Source organism: Hyperolius riggenbachi, chromosome 2 (genome assembly GCF_040937935.1).
Source record: "Hyperolius riggenbachi isolate aHypRig1 chromosome 2, aHypRig1.pri, whole genome shotgun sequence".
Taxonomy (NCBI): Eukaryota; Metazoa; Chordata; class Amphibia; order Anura; family Hyperoliidae; genus Hyperolius; species Hyperolius riggenbachi.
In genome coordinates, this window is record NC_090647.1 from 92,468,045 (window position 1) to 92,491,865 (window position 23,821).

At 46.8% G+C, this 23,821-nt stretch overlaps 1 protein-coding gene across 3 annotated transcripts in view; it reads right to left on the bottom strand.

The window, feature by feature from the left end:
- STARD13 (StAR related lipid transfer domain containing 13) overlaps nucleotides 1–23,821 on the bottom strand; it is a 390,032-nt gene that overhangs the window by 227,757 nt on the left and 138,454 nt on the right. The window contains exon 1 of one of the 3 annotated variants that reach the window (XM_068267057.1): nucleotides 8,866–9,297. The exons of the other annotated variants lie outside the window; for them this stretch is intronic. Coding sequence (XP_068123158.1) covers nucleotides 8,866–8,986 — 121 coding nt within the window. The 5' untranslated portion in view covers nucleotides 8,987–9,297. Of the gene's footprint in view, nucleotides 1–8,865; nucleotides 9,298–23,821 lie in introns of those variants that run through there. 3 annotated transcript variants of the gene reach the window in all.

The following is a 23,821-nucleotide window of genomic DNA, read 5'->3' on the forward strand; positions in this document are numbered from 1 at the left end:
GTGTTTATCAATGTAAGCCACTCCCATCGGCTTACATTGATAGACATGGTCAGGAGCCAATGAAAGCGGCTCCTGACCGGCTCACATGACTCTGTCGTCATAGAGACGGCAGAGTGGATGTCAGGAGTATCCCAGCGCGTGGCAGTGATGCCTATTGCGGCAGGTATGTGCAGCGATTTGTCGGGATTCCGTCGTTATTGTTCCGTCGTTATTAACCTCCTTGCCGGTTATCCCGAGCTGAGCTCGGGGTAAGCCGCCACGGAGGATTCCTCAGGCCCTGGTGGGACGATTTGCACAATTTTTTTTTCAAACACACAGCTAGCACTTTGCTAGCTGCGTGTTTGTTCCACTCGCCGCCGATCCGCTGCTACCCGCCTCTACCCGCTGCGAAAGAGGAACCTCCCCTCAGACCCCTTGCGCAGCCTGGCCAATCAGCGCCAGGCTGCGCTATGGGGTGGATTGGGACTCCCTCTGACGTCATGACGTCAATGACACCGATGACGTCAGTCCGATCGTCGCCATGGCGACGGGGGAAGCCCATACAGGAGAACCCGTTGGGATCGGAGGGGTGGGCGGGATACTGAAGGGAGGGGGGAAGCACGTAGCTAGCGCTAGGCTAGCTACATGCTAAAAAAAAAAAAATAGCAAAAAAAAAAAAAAACCTCCTGCGGCCGTGCGCCGCATAGAATAAGAATGGCAGGGAGGTTAAGGGGGTTAAAGGTTATTATGTTGTTGTGTATCTTTTAGAGCAGAGAGGAGTTCTGAGTTCAAGTCCACTTTAAGTGCAGTTCTTACATGGGGGGGGGCTAAGGCACATAGGGGTATATTTACTAAACTGCAGTAAGCAGAATAACATGCAAAATGACATTACATGCAAAGCATTACAGTCTGCTCATCGTGCATAAGAATTTACGCATGTTTTCTGCTAACCACAGTTAAGTGAATATAATCCATAGAAAAGTATTTTGACAAGAGATTGCGATACATGGGAAAATCTAACCACGCATTGCTCTGACCTGTTTGATTTAGAGGCTGTGCAAGCAGAAGTCAGAGTAAAGCAGTAAAAGAGAATGCGCCTAGAATCAAGAACCAAAATTCACACTCCGCAACACAAAACTCGCCTAGCAATCACGGTTTTGCATTGCGGTGTTCCGCGATTTTTTGGGTTGATTGCATATTCGTGGCAGCGGTTGGCTGATCGACTGCGATCAGCAAAGTACAAATCACAGGCAACAAGTGCCTGACAGGATAGCTGCGTTGTGGTGGAATGCAATGTTCCTGCCGCATCTCACCCTCAATGCAAAAAATGACAAGCATATGACCCTGCGGCAGAGTGTGCTGACAGGGTCATATGCATAGCTCCGCCCACGCTCAGTGACGCCCTGCTGGGCAGGAAGTACATCACTGGGATTCTCTGGGATTCCTGTCACTCTGCACATGCACACCGCGACACACCTTCCTCCATCGCTTACACTGCGTGCTTCGCCCATAGACTTACATTACCCCAGGTACCCTGCGTTAAGAGTGGTGCTTGCTGCCCTTCCTTTGGATTGTATACTTCCGGCCAACCGCAACGGACCACAATAAGTCTGAAAGTCACCATAGACTTTTATTGCATTTGCGGCCCCTTGCGGCAAATTAGGGTAATGCAACACAGGGTTACCCTGATAGTGTAAAAGGGGCCTCAACCTCTTCTATGATTCTGTGCTTAAAGGGGTTCTTTCGCGAAAAAAGTAGGCAGTTAAAAATTGTGACAGATGACAGGTTTTGGGCCAGTCCATCTTTTTAAGGGGGATTCTCAGGGCTTTCTTTGTTTTCAACAGCATTTCCTGAACAGCAGTTTAACTGCCAAAATAGCAAGATACCAGCCGGCCTCCCTAATCACTTGCACGCTATTATGTCAGTTAGACTTTGCAACTGTTGTTCAGGAAATGCTGTTGAAAACAAAGAAAGCCCTGAGAATCCCCCTTAAAAAGATGGACTGGCCCAAAACCTGTCATCTGTCACATTTTTTAACTGCCTACTTTTTTCGCGAAAGAACCCCTTTAACACTCTCAGGATACAGGCAACTGAATGACATAGTTATCTAGAGACAGCGGTGTAGCTATGAAGGAGACACAGACCCAACTAGGATCTGACAATGCTATTACACGCCACGGGGTGCCCGAAATCTGCTTTTCAAATACATCCATATTGTGAGAGATGTGTACTTTAATGATTACTACTATGGAAAGCAAGGTTATAATTATCATTATACCGCCACTAAATATCTAATGCAGGAGCTAAAGGAAGGCTTTGGTGGTCGCTTTGGTCCAGGAGCTCTGGTGTGGTCGCGACCTCTGCATCCCCTATTTCTGCTTCAATGACTAAGCATTGTGCTGTTCAATGGCCACCTCCCATGACATCAGTGGTTATTCTGTATTTACCAATCAAACATTTGATATCCATGATATGAAGGATGGAAAGGATAGTGACTCAGCTCTACTGCTCAGTGTGTTCAGCAGTGCGTGAGATTACTATGGACACTAGGCACAATCATGCACCAAACACAGGAAACAGGCGGTGGTGAATGACAGGTAGTAGGTGGCAGAGATGAAAAGGCTGCCACAATAACACAGGATACTGAGTGACCTCAACAATCTTACATGAGGCTAAGCAACAATTGCCATGGGATACCGATTAACCAGTGCTAAGCCACAGAAGCCAAAATGATCACTGCCAAGTCACTGCAACGGATACTGTATGATCATTGCCAAGTCACTGGAGTTCATATGATCACTGCCATGTCACAGAAGCCAGAATGATCACTGCCATGTCACAGGAGCCAGAATGATCACTGCCATGTCACAGGAGCCAGAATGATCACTGCCATGTCACAGGAGCCAGAATGATCACTGCCATGTCACAGGAGCCAGAATGATCATTGCCATGTCACAGAAGCCAGAATGATCATTGCCATGTCACAGGAGCAAGGATGATCACTGCCATGGCACAGGAGCCAGAATGATCACTGCCATGTCACAGGAGCCAGAATGATCACTGCCATGTCACAGGAGCCAAAATTATCACTGCCATGTCACAGGAGCCAGAATGATCACTGCCAAGTCACTGGAGCTCATATGATCATTACCATGGCACAGGAGCCAGAATGATCACTGCCATGTCAGAGAAGCCAGAATGATCACTGCCAAGTCACAGGAGTCAGAATGATCACTGCCATGTCACAGGAGCCGGAGTGATCACTGCTATATCACAGGAGCCAGAATGTTCACTGCCATGTCACAGGAGCCAGAATGATCACTGCCATGTAACAGGAGCCAGAATGATCACTGCCAAGTCACAGGAGCCAGAATGATCACTGCCAAGTCACAGGAGCAAGAATGATCACTGCCATGTCACAGGAGCCAGAGTGATCACTGCCAAGTCACAGGAGCCAGAATGATCACTGCCATGTCACAGGAGCCAGAATGATCACTACCATGTCACAGGAGCCAGAATGATCACTGCTAAGTCACAGGAGCTAGAGTGATCACTGCCATGGCACAGTAGCCAGAATGATCACTGCCATGTCACTGGAGCTCATATGATCATTATCATGGCACAGGAGCCAGAATGATCACTGCCATGTCACAGGAGCCAGAATGATCACTACCATGTCACAGGAGCCAGAATGATCACTGCTAAGTCACAGGAGCTAGAGTGATCACTGCCATGGCACAGGAGCCAGAATGATCACTGCCATGTCACAGGAGCAAGAATGATCACTGCCAAGTCACAGGAGCCAGAATGATCACTGCCATGTCACAGGAGCCGGAGTGATCACTGCCAAGTCACAGGAGCTAGAGTGATCACTGCCAATTCACAGGAGCCAGAATGATCACTGCCATGTCACAGGAGCCAGAATGATCACTGCCATGTCGCAGGAGTCAGAATGATCACTGCCATGTCGCAGGAGCCAGAATGATCACTGCCATGTCGCAGGAGCCAGAATGATCACTGCCATGTCGCAGGAGCCAGAATGATCACTGCCATGTCAAAGGAGCTAGAATGATCACTGACATGTCACAGAAGCCAGAATGATAATTGCCATGTCACAGGAGCCAGAATGATCACTGCCATGTCACAGAAGCCAGAATGATCACTGCCATGTCACAGGAGCCAGAATGATCACTGCCAAGTCACAGGAACCAGAATGATCACTGCCATGTCACAGGAGCCAGAATGATCACTGCCATGTCACAGAAGCCAGAATGATCACTGCCATGTCACAGGAGCCAGAATGATCACTGCCATGTCACAGAAGCCAGAATGATCACTGCCATGTCACAGGAGCCAGAATGATCACTGCCAAGTCACAGGAACCAGAATGATCACTGCCATGGCACAGGAGCCAGAATGATCACTGCCAAGTAACAGGAGCCAGAATGATCACTGCCAAGTCATAGGAGCCAGAATGATCATTGCCATGTCACAGGAACCAGAATGATCACTGCCATGTCACTGGAGCCAGAATGATCACTGCCATGGCACAAGTCACTTTGCCATGGCAAAAGACTCGCGCCTGCGCAGTAGAGTGGATCAATCAGGTTCGGCTATTTCTGCCATAACCCAAATGAAGAATGGCTAGTGCTCCTGCGCAGGATCGCAGTAGGTAAATATTTACCTCGCCGCGATTCGGGGGTTCCCGGCAAAGCAACGGAGGGACGGAGGAGGGTAGGGGAAGCCTCGGTAGGATCAAGAGGCTTCCCCCTCCCGAGGTGAGTACCCTCCAGAGGCACTTTTTTCCTTCTTTTTCACAGGCAGTTGAACTGTGTGCTCAGCAAGCAGATGCCAGGCAGCAGTGAGCAGTTACCAGGCAGCAGTGAGCAGTTACCCGGCAGCAGCAAGCAGTCCTGAGAGTCTGAGAGGCAGTTTACTGCCTATCAACTGCAGTGGAAAAGAGGCCTAGGTGAGTGATGATGGGACAGGGGTAGGAGTTTAGAGCTTATGTAGTTCAAGTTTGACAATTTTTCACAATAGTGGTCCTCTAAGGATTTGTGCACATGGCTGTCTGAGCTACGTTGAAACCGCGTTTGCGTTGCAATCTGTTTTCCAAAGATAGTATGTTCTGCCAGGTTTAGATTTTGTGTTTACGGCAGCAAAAATGGTAAATATGATTGAAAAGTGAAAATTGAGATGCATTCGCACTGCATTCTATGCACCCAAGTCCTGGGGTAAAATCAGGGCATGTGAAAATAAGTCCAGGGCTGTGGAGTCAGAGTTGGAGTCGCAGAAATTTTTGAGTACATGGAATCAGAGTTGGTTGTTTCATAAACTGAGTCAGAGTCTGATGATTTTTGTACCCACTCCATAGCCATGCAAGGGCTGTGGAGTAGGAGCCGGAGTGCAGCAATTTAGGTGTTGCTGTCGGTGTTTTCATACACTGAGGAGTCAAAGTTGGATGATTTTTGTACTGACTCCACAGTCCTGATTGAGTCGACTGTGGGTGGGCTAAGACAATTCCAGGGACTAAATACTATATGTATGTGAAGCACAGTTCAAAGTCTGTAATTGATTCAAATGGTGACTAATAGGGATGACAATGCTTAGGCGAACTCATGGAGAACCATGTGATCAGTTTGATCAGCTGATAGATTTGTAAAGTTCTGATTTGCTTGTCATGATCATGTGTTATACCAGGAAGTCAACACAGCAAATCAGAACCTTACAAATCTATCAGCTGACCAAACTGATCGCATGCTTCTCCGTGAGTTCTCCAAAGCATTGCCATCCCTAGTGACTAATTGTGGTTGACGGTGCCCATATACACATAGATTTTTCCATTTGATGCCCTGCCAATTTGATCGCTCTGATCGAATCTGATGGTAATTGGATCCCTTAAAATATCCAATCAATTGAATTTTGATAGCTTTTTTTTTTTTTACCAAACATTGATTGAGAGTATCGATTGGACAGGATGAGAAAACCTAGGTAAATTGGGGGCGTGGCAGGAGCATAAGTATATCTAAAACCCATACACTGCATCGAACAGTGCAATGCTCCAGTTCAATCAATTATCAATATAAAAAATCGATGTGCTATGTGTAGTGGGATTCAATTCCTTTCTGAATCCATTACAACCAGAGAGAAATCGATTATTTTGAATCACAATGTGGAAGTCTATATGTGTATGGCCAGCTGTAGACAAGACACAGAACATTTATATTGAACTTTTCGTGTGGCGGACTCAAACCACTCCAGGGCTGCAGCCACTTAGGGTGCACTCCACAGATCACCAGGATCATTTGGGAGCTGACCCTTTAAAAGACAATAAATATGGCAGCCTCCATATTACCCTCACTTTAGGTTTCCTTTAAACTATGCACATTGCCTAGCTGTCCCGCTGATTCTGTGCCTCTAATACTTTTAGCCACAGCCCCTGAACAAGCATGCAGATCAGATGTTTCTGACTGAAGTCTGACAAGATTAGCCGCATGCTTGTTTTAGGCATGTCATTCAGACACTAGTGCAGCCAAAGAGATCAGAAGGACTGGTATTGCGTAAAAGGAAATAAATATGGCAGCCTCCATATCCCTCTCACCATAAGGTTCGCTTTAATTACTTGTTTTCTAGAAGAAGGAAGTTTTGAATCAGGATGATACCATTTATTGGCTACCTTAAAGGAAACTAGAGATCACGGTAATACAAAAATCGATACTTACCCAGGACTTCCTCCCGCCCCATAAACACGTGTGAGTCCCACGCCGTCCTCCTGCAGTCTGCCGTTGAGCCGTGATTAGCCCCGGTAACAGGTGCAGTCGCATTAGTCTGGGTCTACTGCACATGCGCAGTAGGTCCACGCATGCGCAGATGACCCAGACTGGACGCAGCTCAGCAAGTTACCAGGGCTGATCGCGGCTGTACGGCAGACCATGTGAGAATGGCGTGGGACTCACATGTGTTTATGGGGTGGGAGGAAGCCCTGGATAACTATCGATTTTTGTATTACGGTGATCTCTGGTACACTTTAAAGAGTACCTGAAATGAAGTGCTTTTAGTGGGTGTTTACCTTGGGAGGGGAAAGCCTCTGAATCCTAAAGAGGCTTCCCCCTTCCTCCTCAGCAGAGGGGATCCAGCGCTGGGACCGCCATAGATTCGCTTGTAGGGGCCTGTCGGGCTCTGGTGGAATAGGAAAGGGCTCATGTCTGCACAGTGGAGCGGACCCAATCAAGCTTGGCTATTTCTGCCAGAGCCCAAACATTAAACTGCTAGTGTGCATGCGCAAGCCAATGGATTGTTATGGTTGTTGGAAAGCTGCTACTGCACATACAGTACATGCAGCATCAACAGGCCCATACAAGTGTCTATTCGGGGGTCCCAACGCTGGATACCCTCTGCTGAGGAGGACGGGGGAAGCCTCATTAGGATCCAGAGGCTTCCCCATCCTGAGGTATCAGTTTTTCATTCATTTTAAAATTACAGGTTTCCTTGAAGAAAAAGAGTAAGCTTTTGGCTAACACGACTTCTTCAGTCTCTATTACTCTTTTTTAGAACGGAGGTCTTGAGATCAATTTCTAAGAGAGATGATTTTCCTAGAATCCATGCCTTCTTCACCAGCATCTGCTTGACTCCTACAGCACTGAAAACTATACCAGCAAAATATTAAAACTTCGGAACAATCTAGCCCCAAAGTGTGTGTGCAAGCCTGTGGGAAGGACATTAGTCCTCTGACTGTATACTGCATAACAGAACACATTATGGTGGGAATCCACCTGACATCTTCACTCACGAGGTGATCAAGAAAGAACCTGGAATTTTTCTCTTTGTACTATGTAAATAATCATGAAACCTCACAACCTAACTCAGTGGTGCGTGCATCCAATAATGGCCCTTAGCTGTAGGCTTGGCTCACAAGTGGGTAAACTTAGGTACTTCCTAAAATGATTGAAATGATCTTTGTACATTGTTTTCATTTAAACCTGGGCACTATGAAGGTCATCATTTCCTAAAGGTCATATTTAAACAAACAGGGATTTTCAGTAGAACAAAAAGAATACAATGCCTACATAGGTCAGCTGTATATTACCAGTGTAGAAAATGCAAATGAGAAAAAATGCATACAAAATAACAGAACTGCCAAATCACTGTTCCCAAATCATGAGGCATTACTCCCAAACTGCCCAATACAAACATCCTATGTAAAGTGTCATTTCAGTACACCTGCCAGTGCCAGAAATGTTACACAAAAATAAAATAGTACAGGGTACGCTTCAGTTCACAAACTAAAAACCGAGTAAAAGGTGCCCAATAATTATTCAATTTTACTATCCAATTGACCTTCCAATTGATGTCATTGGACCAGATTGGACACTGCTGGTGATAGCAATCAACAACAAATAATCGGATCATCGATCCGTTTTTTTAAAAATCTATTTCATCTGAAATTATTGGTTATAATTCCATTTATGGACCTGACTTGATGATCTCCAATCATTTCCTTTCCAATACCAAATGATCAGATTGGAAAGTTGATCGGTCAGTAAAATTGTATCGATAGTGGACACCTTTCGTTACGTCCAAAGTGACTCTGGATTGGCAACTCAAGCTTTTCATCTTTTTGATCCTATGGAAAGTTAGGTAGCAGCTTATCTCCTCCAATAATCCTAATCATCGCACTGCAAACAGTCCATGATCGGCTTCTGCAAGGACACTGCAAAAGGACGCCTTATCAGCACACTGCAGTGTGCCAGACAGAACGTCCCAGCTGCAGTCACCTTGTCACCAGGCGCTCTCCACCAGCCACCATGAGTGATCGCTGCCATCATGCACACCAATGACAGAACTGTCCTACCTAAGGTGTCAATTTACATTAGCATTGTGTCTGACCTGCCAGGCGCTTCTCTCGGATGTTCTTCCACAGCAGCTCCCAAGCTTTGGTGGTGGAGTCCTTGAGCTGCTCGCTGACGGACCTCCTCAGGAGGAATTTGGCAGATCTCTTGGTGGTCATTGTAAAGCCCTGAGCAGCATGACGGCAGGCAGTGTCCCCTGTGCTGGCTGTAGTGGTGACTGTCCCGGGAGGAGGAGGGGAGGAGGTGTGATGAGGATCCAGCAGAGCACTGCAGCGCCTAGTGCTGCTTCCCCAGCGCACACACACATTGTTCTGCTGGAGAGGGTCCACCACTCTCCATCTCTGCTGCTGCTGACAGCCCTCCCCCCGCCTCTACTGTGTCCCCCTTTACAGCAGCTGCTTTCCCCGTCTTCAGACTATGAAATTCCCATGCCAGATGTTCTGCAAAAGCAAGTTTCCAGGCCGATACGGTTTCACAGGGAACCTTCCCATTCTCCTTCATTTACCTTGCAGCCAGCCTGGTTTTATTGACTTACCCTATCTCTCCAGACACCAGAAGCAGAGGTCGGCGGGTTATTATTAGCTAGTAACTAATTCACTGCTAGACAAAAAGCACTTCTACACTCTCCAACACAACGCAGCTTCCCATTATAATGTCAGAGAGACTTCTAGCAAGTAACTTGTCAGTGTCCACATCATACCACTTGTATGATGGGCTTCAGAAATTATAATAATGAATTCAAGTGGAATTCTGTTAGGAAAAAAATTCTATAGGGAGAAATATGTATACTAGCCTCACCTTGCTGAACACCATTTAGCACCATTTATGAATCTGTTCAGTGGCGTAGCTAAGGAGCTGTGGGCCCCGATGCAAGTTTTACAATGGGTCCCCCCCCCCCCCCCCCAAGCACTCTATGCATAACAATTGCTACGGCGCACCTAAACCTGCCAATGGCAACTACAGTGTCAGAGGTGCAAGTAGGGAATGGGGAACAGTTTGTTAATGATTACCACTATTCAAAGTATCTATAGAAGTGATTATTATGAGCACAGGACCAATAGAGAGCTAATACTGTAGTTGAGGGAGGGTCCTTCGGGGCCCCTCTGGCCCAAGGGCCCCGATGCAGTCGCTACCTCTGCACCAGTGGCGTAGCTAAGGAGCTGTGGGCCCCGATGCAAGTTTTACAATGGGGCCCCCCCCAAGCACTCTATACATAGCAATTGATACGGTGCACCAAAACCTGCCAATGGCAACTACAGTGTCAGAGGTGCAAGAAGGGGATGGGAAACAGTTTGTTAATGATTACCACTATTCAAAGTATCTAAAGAAGTGATTATTATGAGCACAGGACCAATAGAGAGCTAATACTGTAGTTGAGGGAGGGCCCTTCGGGGCCACTCTGGCCCAAGGGCCCCGATGCGGTCGCTACCGCTGCACCCCCTATTGCTACGCCCCTGCTCTGCACCCCCTATTGCTACGCCCCTGAATCTGTTCTGACATTCCAAACTGTCTTCTACAGGCTATGTTCTGAAAGAGTGTACCTGAGGCGAACCGTATGCAAAAAAAATGAGATGCTTACCTATGAAAAGGGAAGCCTCGGGCAAAGCAGGCAAGTTGGCCACCCGCTAGCCACAGAAATTGAACTAGCGGGGGAAAATTTGAGTGCCCCATGGCGCCAGATAAATAACGGGCTATGGGCTCAGGCACCCAAATTACCTTTCAATGCCCCTGTTTCAATGGGCGCTTCTGGTCGGTGCCCCCCAAAATGACCTTTTTTATTTTTTTTTAGTGTAGATTGGGGGCGGAGGGGGTAAGGTTAGGCCTAGGGGGAGGTTAAGGATACTCAGGTTGAGTGTTTGGGGAGGGGGGGTGGAGCTTTTAGGGTTAGGCGCCAGATAGGGTGTACAGGGGGCAGTTAGGTGAAGACCACCATGGGCCCAAGGGAGTAAGATCTAGAATTTTATACTGTTCGGGTCCAACAGAGATGCCCCTAGTGAACTTTGTGTGGTGTGGTGCCTCCAAAAGTTTGTATATTCTGATGGCAGCCTTGCACAAGAGGCCTCTATTATTTTACAGCACCGCAGTAGAGGTCGGACTCGGCATTATATAGAGGAAATAATAATATTTCCATACACTGACAGAGGAGGTGATGTACGGCAGTGGTGGGGCTTCCTGCAGGCAGACATTTGATAAAAGCGTTTGTCTAAAATGGTTCAGGATAGCGATATGATACTAATTCATTCATATAGTGAAATATCAGTAATATTTACCAATATTTCACTATGACCTAACTATTCTCTACTCTCATGCAGAACCTTCCCCTGGTGTTGCCCAACTCTTAATCTACCCCCGATGGGCAACTAACATTAACGTAGAAGGGAGCCCTCTATGAAGGTGGGCAGTGTCGAATAGGGATGATCGGAAATGCTGATTTCCGATTCCACAGGAATTCCTATTTCCGCCAATGCCGATTACCGATTCTGCAGATCTCCGATCGGTTTCCGAGTTCGGATTTCCGATTAGTTATTTTGGGGTCATTTTTTGCATTCTCTGATTGGCCAAATACTTCCGAGTTGACTCTGCATTCTCTGATTGGTCCAATGCTTCTGAGTTCTGTGATTGGGCTAAAATCACCAAATTGCAGTAATGCAGTATTTTCACAGAAATCCAATTTCCGAGTTCCGTTTTCCGAGTTTCCGATCTGAAATTCGAAAATTTAAATTCCGCAAAATCCAAATGAGCATCCCTAGTGTCGGACTGGGAGGTGGAAAAACTGAGGAAATCCACCTGCTGGCCAAGCAGCAGTCACCCTGTGTTATCACTCCCAATAGAAACCAGTAGCAGGTCTTCACCGTGAGCAGCAACACATGATTACTGCTGCTTGGCCAGCAAGTGGATTTCTCCAGTTTTTCCACTTCCCAGTCTGACACGGAAGGCGGTACAGCACTGCCAGCTATGCAAACTGGGACTACACACATAGCATACACCTGCAACAATTATAAGGCACTGTTTGTCAGTTTTGATAATAAGCCGGTCACATTTTCTCACGTGAGATGTTCAAAGTGGCACCGTAGTAACATATAGTACAATGCACTAAATTATTCAGAATATCCACTTTTATGTTAGTTTTTAAGGTTTCAGCATCAGAAACTTTCCCAGTGAGGCTTAGCTTAGGCTGTTTAGCTATGCAAAATTCTCCCAGAGCATTCTGGGAGACCAGGTATATTTTTTACTGGCTTCGGAACTCTCAACAAACAAGCAGTCTGCTGGCTTCGGAACTCTCAACAAACAACATTCTGCAGAGCTGCACCTGACAGCGCAAAAGATGTCACCAACCGTGATCAATCAGAATGTACATCAGGGAGAAGAGAGGTTTTACATGGGCAAACACAGACTAAATAATTTCTAAATGACTACTGAGCAATTTTATTCATTATGTTGTTTGCACTACAGTTCCTCTTTAAGTAAACTTGGTTATTGCTCCACTGGTTTATTATAAACTCCCACCTGATTTTAGGACTTGCCAGCAGACAGTGACATGGGAACTGAAACTGCACACAGAAGCACAGACGTCTGGAAAGAATTTCAAATTAGTATATATTATAAACACAACTTCATTTTATTACAGCACACGCTCAATAGAAGACATTCCTGCAGAACTCCTCTGCGTAAAGCTGGCCAAAGTGATTGATGATATTCAAAAGTATTCAAATATTTGTTAAGATTGGGCTTAGTGCGCACGTGCCCAAACTGTCGCTGCAAGATCATTCTAACTTGTGTCTTTAAAGAGACACTGTAAAAAGAAAAACCTCCCCTGAAGGGTACTCACCTCGGGTGTGGGAAGCCTCCTGATCCTAATGAGGCTTCCCCCGTCCTACTCTGTCCCACGGGGGTCTCGCTGCAGTCCTCCAAACAGCGGCCCGACAGACCCAACATCCTGTTCAATATTTACCTTTTCGGGCTCCAGCGGGGGCACTGTTGCGGCTCTTCTGACGGAGATAGTCGGAAATAGCCGATCTCCGTCGGGTCCGCTCTACTGCGCAGGCACAGGAGACTTGCGCCTGCGCAGTAGAGCGGCCCGACAGAGATCGGCTATTTTCGCCTATCTCCGTGGGAAGGAGCGGATACTGCGCCTGCGCTGGAGCCCGGGCGGTAAATATTTACATTGCCGCCGCTCCGGGAGGATTTTCACCGCCGCCATGGGACCAATGAGGACGGGGGAAGCCTCAATAGGATCCGGAGGCTTCCCCCAGCCGAGGTGAGTACCCCCTAAGGGAGTTTTTTTTTTCGTTACAGATTTTTTTTTAAAGAGGAACTGTTGTGAAAATAATGTCATGAATAAAATGGTTTTATTTAGATTTTCCTCGTTGTAAAATCTTTCCTCACCCCGATTTGCATTCTGAAATTTATCACAGGTGGCAACCTCCTTTAGTCCTGCCAGGTGATGTCTGGGCACTGAACTCAGTAAATGAACATTCCGCAAAGAGAAATACTGTTTTCTTGGCAGGTGGAAACAGCTGTTATTTCCCACAATGCAACAAGGTTCGCAGACAGAACTGTCAGGACAATGGTCATGACATCACACTGTGGGCGGGGTTTCACCACAATATCAGCCATACTGAGGTCCCTGATGATCCATTTGGGAAAAGGAAAAGATTTCTCATGGGAAAGGGGGTATCAGCTACTGATTGGGATGAAGTTCAATCCGAGGTTAAAGTTCCTCTAAAGGACAAGTCCAAGTGAACTTATAATTATGCTAAAGTAGTCTAACATTGTCCCCAATCAATAATGCTGTTATGAAGCATTACAGAATTTACCGTTTACACGTTCTTCTCCTTTATCTGCAGTCTGTACACTATGCATACACTCTACACTTGTCCTGCTGTAACCTGCTGGTCTGACAGCTTCCCTGTGCCTCTCCCTGCCTCCTGCAACAGCAGAGCCCCACTGCTTCAGCCTATGACAGGCAGGCTGGATTCACACCGTGCACATTGCATAAGACATGCATTATGATGTGTGTGAACTGCAATGGATGCTGCGCACGTTAGAACACACGTTATTTCAAAGCCTGGTCAATGTCTATGGAATGTGCACAAATTTGTACCCGTTATACAGACACAGACTGCAGCTAGTTGGAATAATGCGATCAGTTACAATGCAAAGATGTGAAAATATACAGTACATAGAATTCTATGGACAGTGAGTTCCCATGCAGAATTATTCCACATTGCAATGCATGTAGTGTGAATGCAGCTTAACACTTAACCACTTGAGGACTGCGGTGTTAACCCTCCCTAGTGACCAGGACATTTATTACTAAAATGGCCACTGCAGCTTTAAGGTCAAGCTGCAGGGCCGAACAACTCAGCACACAAGTGATTCCCCCCCCCCTTTTCTCCCCACCAGCAGAGCTCTCTGTTGGTGGGGTCTGATCGCCCCCCAGGTGTTTGTTTTTGTTTATGTAAATATTTATTTGATTACATTTTTAATAAAATTTACTAATTTTTTTTATTTGTCTTATATCCCTCCCTCCCTCCCCTGGCTAGCCAATCACTGCGATCGGCTGTGATAGGCTTCAGGCTATCACAGCGGATCGCCTCCCTGTGTCCCGGGGGGCAGTCGTGTCACACGGCTGTCCCCAGTACAGCGCTGCTGCAGATAGCAGCACTGTACAAAGTAATTAGATGGCGGTTTCGCCGTCTAACAGTCTCCCGAGCGGCAGGCGGGGCGGTGCTCCGCCCCCCAAGCAGGTGATGCGCGCATCTCATGCTAGCCCCATAGACGGCCGTTCACGTCAACCAGCATGGAGCGGTCCTGGGGCTACACTGCTCACGACAATTGATGTGGAGCAGTCGGCAAGTAGTTAAAAAGACTCAGGGATGAGTTATAAGGCAGTTTTTTTACTTACCCGGGACTTCTTCCAGCCCCATAAGCTCAGATGCGTCCCTCGCCATCCTCCTGCGTTCCGTTCAGCCGCGGTGAGCCCCGGTAACAGGCTCAGTGACATCAGTCCGGGTCTACTGTGCATGCGCAGTAGGTCCGAGCATGCGCAGTAGACCCAGAGTGGCTTCGACTGAGCCCATTACTGGGGTTCGCCGCGGCTGAACGGGAGACAGCAGGAGGAAAACTTGATGATGTCTATGACAGCTGATCACAGTGATTGGCTGGCGGGGGGAGGGAGGGGATATAGTAAAAAAAAACATCCTGGTAGTGATCATTGCCCACCAACAAAGAGCTCTGTTGATGGGCAGAAAGGGGGGGGGGGAATCACTTGTGTGCTGAGTTGTACGGCCTTGCAGCAAGGCCTTAAAGCTGCAGTGGCCTGATTAGCAAAAAATGACCTGGTCTTTAGGGGGGTTTAAGCCCGTGGTCCTCAAGTGGTCACCACTAGCCTCTCTGAAAGAGTTTCTGCACATGCACGTCTGCACACCTCTCGATTGCCGTGCTTGTGCATTTCAAGTCTTTGTATGCTGCGCAAGTGCAGAATGCTCCCAGCCACAGGAGTGCGATCAAGAGAGGTGTGTAGACATGCACACACATGCGCAGAAGCATGTGACTTGGGGATCAGTGTGAGGGGCTTGCGGCACACTGGAAGGCAGCAGAACTGCAGTGCCGGGCCATATAGACTTAAAGAGGAACTCCAGTGAAAATAATGTAATAAAAAAGTGCTTCATTTTTACAATAATAATGTATAAATGATTTAGTCAGTGTTTGCCCATTGTAAATTCTTTCCTCTGCCTGATTTACATTGTGACATTTACCACATGAAGACATTTTTACTGCTGGCAGGTGATGTCAGTGGAAGGAAAAGTTGCTTGCTTTTTTGGCAGTTGGACCCAGCTTTAAACAGCTGATATTTCCCACAATGCAATGAGGTTCACAGACCATAAACTGTCAGGACCATGGTCCTGACATCACACTGTGGGAGGGGTTTCACCACAATATCAGCCATACAGAGCCCCCTGATGATCCGTCTGAGAAAAGGAAAATATTTCTCATGGGAAAAGGGGTATCAGCTACTGATTGGGATTAAGTTCAATTCTTGGTCACGGTTTCTCTTTAAGCTTAACGTTTTTCTTTCAGTTCGGATGTCCTTTAATACTTACATATGTGTAGTCTGTTTTCCTATAAATGTAAACTCCACAAAATGTCATTAGATTGCAATTAGGACAAGAGATGCATACACACGCACAAGTACTGTTGCCTGCAGGTATCGGGACATGACTCTTCAGCTGTACAGATGCCTAGAAGCTAGCAATGGGCTTGATTCATTAAGCTGCGCTGCTAAAGCTTAAAATGAAGGGGCGGCCGCTATGCACGCCTTACATAGCACAGCGCGTAACTTTAAATGTGAGTGGTCCTGTGAAATAGCAATATGTTAATTAACATAATAGCGGCTGCTAGTGAAGTACCGCGCGTTGTTATGTAAGACTTCCTCACATTCGCAGCTTAATGAATCATGCCCAATGTGTACTGTTGCTAGGGAGGAGGGATGATGCATGTTGTATGAGAGTGGGAGGTTTAAGCAGGAGAACAATGCCCTCGGACTACGCTTTGCTGGCACTTTGAACCGTTCGTCGACGCATCAGGGAGGATCGGGACCGCTGTACACATGATTCTCCGACCAGCTGCCTCAGCCAAGAACTATCTAGTCTCTGTATAAGGTCATGGGGCGCAGGCGCCCTGGCAAATATGGAGAGAGGACAGAGGAGGAGCACACCGGTTGATAGGTGAGTATATGCTCTGCTGCTAACTCTCTGCATGGCCTGGGGGAGTACATTAGATGGGGGAGAACTGGGAGCCTGGCAGGCGATGGCGGCTACACTTTTTCAATAGATTTCAATGTGAAATTGACTTTAGCCCTCTTATAAGATACTGGCATATCATGTCTAATGTTTACAGTAAAAAGTGGCTCATCCGTAGCCTCTACTCCTCAGTGTTTGCTGCACAAAGATCATATGGGCAAAGATCATATGGCATACAGATGGATAATGGCAGTGGCACGTGCCCCTGATCTATTCTGGGGTGCCACAGATTTCCTCCAGGCAGAGTAGAGACACCCAGCATGGCACCACACAGTACCTAGCATTCTCCACAGAGGCACCACAGCACCCAGCATGGCACTACACAGCACCCAGCATGGCAACACAGCACCCAGCATGGCATTACAGCACCCAGTGTGCCATATAGCGGCACCACAGCACCCAGCATGGCACCACAGCAATGGGGGCTATAATGGGTGCTATGGTGCCTCTATGTGGGCATATTGGGTGCTGTGATACCATGCTAGGTGCTGGGATCCCTTTATGGGCATGCAGGAAGCTGTAGTTCTTCTTTGGGGGCATACTGGGAGTTGCAATGGGAGTTGTGGTACCTCAATTGGAGGTCTGTGGGAGCATGGGCGGGGGTCCACTAGAAGGAGTGCCCAAAAGTTCCCCGGATTTCTTAAGATCCTAGCAACACCCCTGACAGGGACCCATTTTATGATATTCTAACAATACTAAAGTGTTGTACTCACGATAGATTAAACAGAGCCGAGATAGCCGATAAGAACTGTTTCTACCAAGAATCTAATGTGTGTACAAGGGCCCCCAATCCACCTCGTCGCGTCCGCATCTGTCACATTGGCTCGGCCAAACGTTGGCCAAGGGTATTGTTCTTCCTACTCACCCTACCCTCTTTGACACACTCCTCATGTGCTGCTCCATTGGACTCCTCCTCCCTGCATAGCAACAGAACTCATTGCCTGGAGGCTAGCAACACATCTGTACAGCTCTCTACCCTCACTGTCGCCCAAGGGATGGAGTACTGATCTCTGCCAGGCCACAGTCCTTGTATGTGTGATTGAGGCTTAACACTTTTTAAACTTTAGCTTAGCAACTTTGATGATTATCCTTAGAGGCCTGCTTTGGAAAAATAATCATGAAATTTATGGACCATAACAAAATAAATTCCAATCTCTTCAGAAAATCTGTAAAACAGCTCAAATGTGCAATTCCATTCACTGCCAGTTCTGAATCATGCACAGTAGATTGAACAATTCAAACATGCAATCTCATTCACTGCCAGTTCAGAATTATGCACAGTAGGTTAAACAGAGTCCTGCGGTCCTAAAATAAAGGTACAATCAATATTTAATGTGCAACATTTATAACTTTTCCGCTCTTCAACTACATTACAGGGGAGAATGTTCTGTTCACGATAAGGAGAGGTTATTGTCCAATCAGCAAACAGAGGCAACTGCTAGCAACCAATCAGATTTTCTGTAGTCGCATCACAGGACAAATATGAAAGCTGAAAGATTGCCAGAGATGACGGTACTCTGCAGATGACTTTGAGAGATAGTCATTGGCATGAATTTTAAAGAGAGTTCGAGGTGGGCTCAAAAAAAAATTAAAAAAGTAGGTTACCTGATCCGGGGGGCTGAGCGAATCAGGTAGCCGAAAAAAACGACGCTCTCTGCTGATCCTGAGGGCCGCAATGGCCCACTTTCACTTTTGTGACTGGTCACGATGCTGCAAGGAGAGACTGTCTGTCTCTCGCAGCGTGCAGGGAGGCAGGGGAGTGGCAGGGGGCGTGGCCAGGGAGAGAAACCCTGCAGGAATGCCCCTGGGAGTGTGTGTGTGGGGGGGGGGGGGTGTTTTGAACAGGGAATCCCTCTCCCTGTGTTTACCTCCGAGATCACGACAAAAATTGTCGCTAATCTCGAGGAGCCATAGCGTGACGTTGGGTGGGGGTGGGGGAGGGGGGAGGTGGCGGGACAGAGAGCGGCGGTGTGGGGTCACAGTGGCATGTCATGAGGCAGAGAACAGGCTCTGTGTCCCATCTGCCCACCTCGGTTTCTCTTAAAGGGTCTATTTCCACTAGGATATTACAAGCCATATCTAGCGCTCGCCTTAGATTAGGCAATGGGAGCATCGCCTAATCCTATTACTTGTATCACCCCCTGACGGTAAAGAACTCGCTTGGGTGGTATTATCGACCAGCAAGTTTTTTACACTCAATCCAATTACATTTTGCATGCTGCCGGGAAGCAAGAGCGTTAGCATAGACCTGCAAAGAGCAGGTCTAGACCAGCTAACGCACGATTTGCTGCTGCATCTGGGGGTGGTCCTTTAAAAAGGAGACCCCCAGAGTTTCCGTCGGGCCATCCGCACATCGACGAAGCCCCCCCACAGCTGCGCCATCACCCTTGATTTACCTATTGCCGCTAAACACCCGTCGCCTTTCACCGCAAGTCGCGATGCTGTAGTTACAGTGTATCTCTCTGTATTTACTGTCCATCGCCGCCCCGGCAAAGCATCTTTGAATGCTGGACCTTCCCGTTGGACCACTGTCTGTCTGTTACATGGGAAACGGATGCGTGGTGCAGAAATCTTCAGCCTGCAATCCATATTTTTCAAAAATTCGCATTTGTATGAAAACCAATGATTGTGAATGGGCTAGTTTCTATTTCATACAAATTTTCGTGAAAAAACCTTAAAACCTGTTCTATATTTTCGCATTAATTCCGTACACATGAATATTCGGATAGAAACACATGTAAAATACCATTTTCATTTGCATAAAAATCGCACGTTATTTTCCTGATGTCAAAACACGAGACTACAGTGGAAACATAGACTAAAGATCAAAATGTCAGCGCTATATAAAACGTACAATAACAATAATAATAACAACTATATTTTTTCATACACGTATTAAAGGAAACCTGAAGTGATAGAAATATGGAGGCTGCCATCTTTATTTCAGATGCCTGGCTGTCACGCTGAGTTTTGACTTCAATATTGTGTGAGCAGTGGCGTAGCAATAAAGGGTACAGAGGTAGCAACCGCATTGGGGCCCTTGGGCCAGAGGAGCCCCGTAGGGGCCTCCCTCAACCACAGTTTTTGATCTTCATTGATCCTGTGCTTGTAATAATCAGTAATAATCACTTCTAAAGTTGTTTTGAATAGTGGTAATTAATAACAAACTGTTCCCCATGCCCTTTTTGCACCTCTGACACTGCAGCTGTCCTTAGCAGGTATTGGTGCTCTGTATCATTTGTTATGCATAGAGTGCTTTGGGGGCCCAGTATAAAACTTGCACCAGGACCCATGGCACCTTAGCTATGCCACTGTGTGTGAGTCCCACAGCTGGAACAAGTATACATGATCCAGGGAAGTCAGAGAGAAATCAAAACATCTGCGTATTTGTTTGGAGTCATTGGGCCACATATCCTATTCCAGGTGATAAGTAGCTTGCAGATGCCAGCTACTTATCACCTTGCCATCACAAGAGGATTACCGGCAAATCCTATTACCGCTTTCACTCACGCGATGGCCGATCCGTAGGGAGCATTACTCAGTTGGAAGCCTGAGTGATGCTCCAATGTCCCGGGCGATGGGGAGTGAGGTTTAGCACTGTGGTGCTGTCAGAACCATGGCACTGTTGACTTGCTCCAAAGAAATGCGAGCACACCCACCAAACATCCGCCGCTGCGTCTGGGGGATCACCTTAAAAAAGGAGAACCCCAGAGCTCCCCGTTGGGCCATCCGTGGACCATTGGTCTAGAGAGTGGACCAATGGAGAGCCACAGCAGGAGCTTCAAAGATGCTTTGCCGGGGTTTTAGAGATACTGTAATTGGGACTTGCGTCGAGAGGTGGCAGATGGTAAATTACTCAGGAGTGCCTGCCTCAGCTGCGGGGGGCTTTGGTAATCAGGGACATCCCAATGGGGAGCTCTGGGGGCATCCTTATTAAAGGAGACCCCAGATGCAGTGGCGATGATGTGTGTTAGAATGTATAGACCTGCAAAGCTAAGCTAACACTCAAGTCTGCCAGGAAGTGTCGCTTGCTGGCAGCATGAAAAATGTATTAGGATAGGGTGTAAAGAACTCACCCAATTGAGTTATTTACCGGCGGGGGGGTATTGCTGTAATTTAAATGAGGCAATGCTCCCATTGTCTAATTTAAGAACTCGCCAGCGCTTATAGCTGGCAAGTTAGTAATAGAATATGGCCTATTGTCTCAGTGAGCCTCAGTTACAAAACAACGAGCAGCGGTTCAGTATGATGGTGGAAAAATTCACTTCGCAATTTTTTTTTCAAAAATAAGTGCCTGTGGGTATGCCAGCACACAATGGGGTTGATTCACAAACTGTACTTATTTTTCACCTTATACGCCCTTATAGGCCCGTACACATGCTTGATTAAAGTTGGCTGAGGGGGCCAATAACAACTGCCTCAACCAATAATCAAGTGAGTGTACAGCAGCCCCCGAACACCTACCTCTCAATCTATCCACCCAGCGGATTAACTCACCCGACGGACAGCCAACCACTTTCAAGTTACCTCTCTCTCCCGCCCTCTGCATGACAACAAGCCTGCGCAGCTCGTCGTCAATCAATCGCAAGCACTCAGAAAAGCACTTATAGTGTGTCTGAGCCCTTACAAAGTATTTCTACACAGCATAATAGATAGATAGACAGACAGACAGACAGACAGACAGACAGGCAGACAGACAGACAGACAGACAGACAGACAGACAGACAGACAGACAGACAGATAGATAGATAGATAGATAGATAGATAGATAGATAGATAGATAGATAGCATAACTGCTTCCCGACGCCTTAACTGCTTCCCGACGCCTATCGACGCCTACCTGGCAGCCCCGTCAAGTCCTGGGGCAGGGATTTTCAGGAGATTGCACGCTGCGATACACGCATTTCCGTGCTTGAATGACGGAGCAGTTTCCCAGCGACGTCTATTTATTTTGTACAGCGCTGCGATCTATGGCAGCGCTGTACTGGGGACAGCCGTGTCACTCGGCTGTCCCCTAAAGAGGTTCAAGAGCGGTCGGCTCTCATAGGCTGATGACTATGACAGCCGATCGCTGTCATTGGCTGGCGGGAAGAGGGTGGGAGTAAAAAAAAAAATAAAAAATAGGGAAATGTGTTCCAAAAAATGCATAAATAAAAACATTTTTTATAAACATTGTGGGAACGACCAGAGCCCACCAACAGAAAGCTCTGTTGGTGGGCAGAAAAAAGGGGAGGGGGGGAGATTCACTTGTGTGCTGCGTTGTACGGCTCTGCAGCAAGCTTTTAAACCTGCAAAGCCCAAAATTTAAAAAAATAGCCTGGTCACTAGGGGGGCGTAAGCCTATGGTCCTGAAGTCGTTAACCCAACAGGAAGATTGATGCCAATCTCATGAACCTGCTAGCAACTTTGCTCAACCTTAAGCTCAACACACACCATACAATCTTGGTTGTACAGATTTACCAAATCTATGTAGTATAAGGGCCAACAGATTGAAAATACCTTTAATGATTGATTGGATAAGCTCTTCTACTACATGAAAGTGGTAAGATTGAACAACCAAGATTGTATGGTGTGTGTTGAGCCTTAGTAGATGGATAGGTAGAAGCCTGAATTTATACTTTTTTCTCCCCTAGCCTAACTTTTTTGTGGTGCTGCTTCAATGTGCAGCCCTACTTCTGTATGAAGCGCCCACCCTTTGCATGTGCAACAGCCCTCATCCCAATCAATGTGCAGCCCCCTCTTCCATTTGTATGATTGATCCATGTACAACATCCCCTCTCATTCATGTACAGTTCTCTTGTGCAGCAGCTCCTCTCTTCAATGTGCTGTTTCCATTTGGAGCTTTCTCTTTCATATGCAGCAGCCCCCCCCCCCCCCCCTTCCATATACAGTTGCCCCTTTAGGAAATAGTCCTCCTAGGCCACAGCCTATATGGTTTTTGCAGAAATCCAGCCCTAGAAATTCCAGCATAAAGTCTAGCACCATAAAGGCCACATGAGCAAAGAATATTCTGGAAAACTATTCTCATGCGGCAGATTTGATTTACAGCCCAGTGACAAATCTCTTGCTCTGCTATAATAGTTCCCGTCTTCTGTACATCCCTTTATACAGCTCGCTGCCATTATTGTTCGCCATGGCATTTACTATTCTAAGAATTTGGGGGCTTCTCATAAAGCTATGCCTATGAAGTGCCGCGTATGTGGACACATGGAAGTGAGCTGTGAAGGCGGGACACACATGGCTCCCAGTGCTGTAAAAATAGACTTTAGCTGTAAACTTGCAGATGTTTCATTTTCGGAGCTATTTTTAGACCTACAAATAACAAAATATGCTGGCTGTAAAAATGTATGAATAAAACAATATGAGACAGTCCTCGGGATCTTGCTGAATTATGTGATTATACTGAACATTCTTGTGTGCTAATGCTGCCACACAGGAACAAGTGCCGGGTGTATTTTTAACACAGGCCGAGGTCTGGGAATTGCGTTGTATAACTTTCTCCCGCATTCACATAAACCTTCCACACATCTGGAAACCTGGAAAAAGCACCTTATATTTAAACTTCACTTTTACAGCTCATGTGCTTATGTATTTTACACAAAAAATACATTCAATTTTCAAGTTACCACTGCCCTGTTCAACTTTAAGCCTTGTTCACACTGGCGTATGCGTAAAAAGTGTGCCGTGGTGATTTGGGCATCGAGAAATGCCGCTAGTTGAATATCGGTAAAATGACCGATATTCTACTATTAGCAGTGACTAATTTCAATAATAAAATATTGGTAATTTTTACTGATATTTTTCTAACACCTTAAAGGGAACCTTAACTGAGCGGGATATGGATGCTTCCTTTTAAACAATACCAGTTTACTGGCACTCCTGATGATCACTTTTGCTGCAGTAGTGGCTGAATCACACACCTAAAACAAGCTTGCAGCTAATCTAACAAAAAGAAAACACACACTTGCGCTCAAAAAAACAGTAGTGGCCCTTTAAGTTATGCCCAGGCTTTGCTTGACAATCCTCCAGCGGGTAACCTCAGCCTAATCCAGCCTGGCCAGGGCGGGTGGTGCAGATGGTAATGCAAGAGGACATCCGTCTGGGGAGAGAGCTGTGCGCCGCTGTTACTGTCCTACGTCACTACCGGTTTCGGCGTTAGTCCACGCCTTCCTCAGGTCCAGGCTGGAT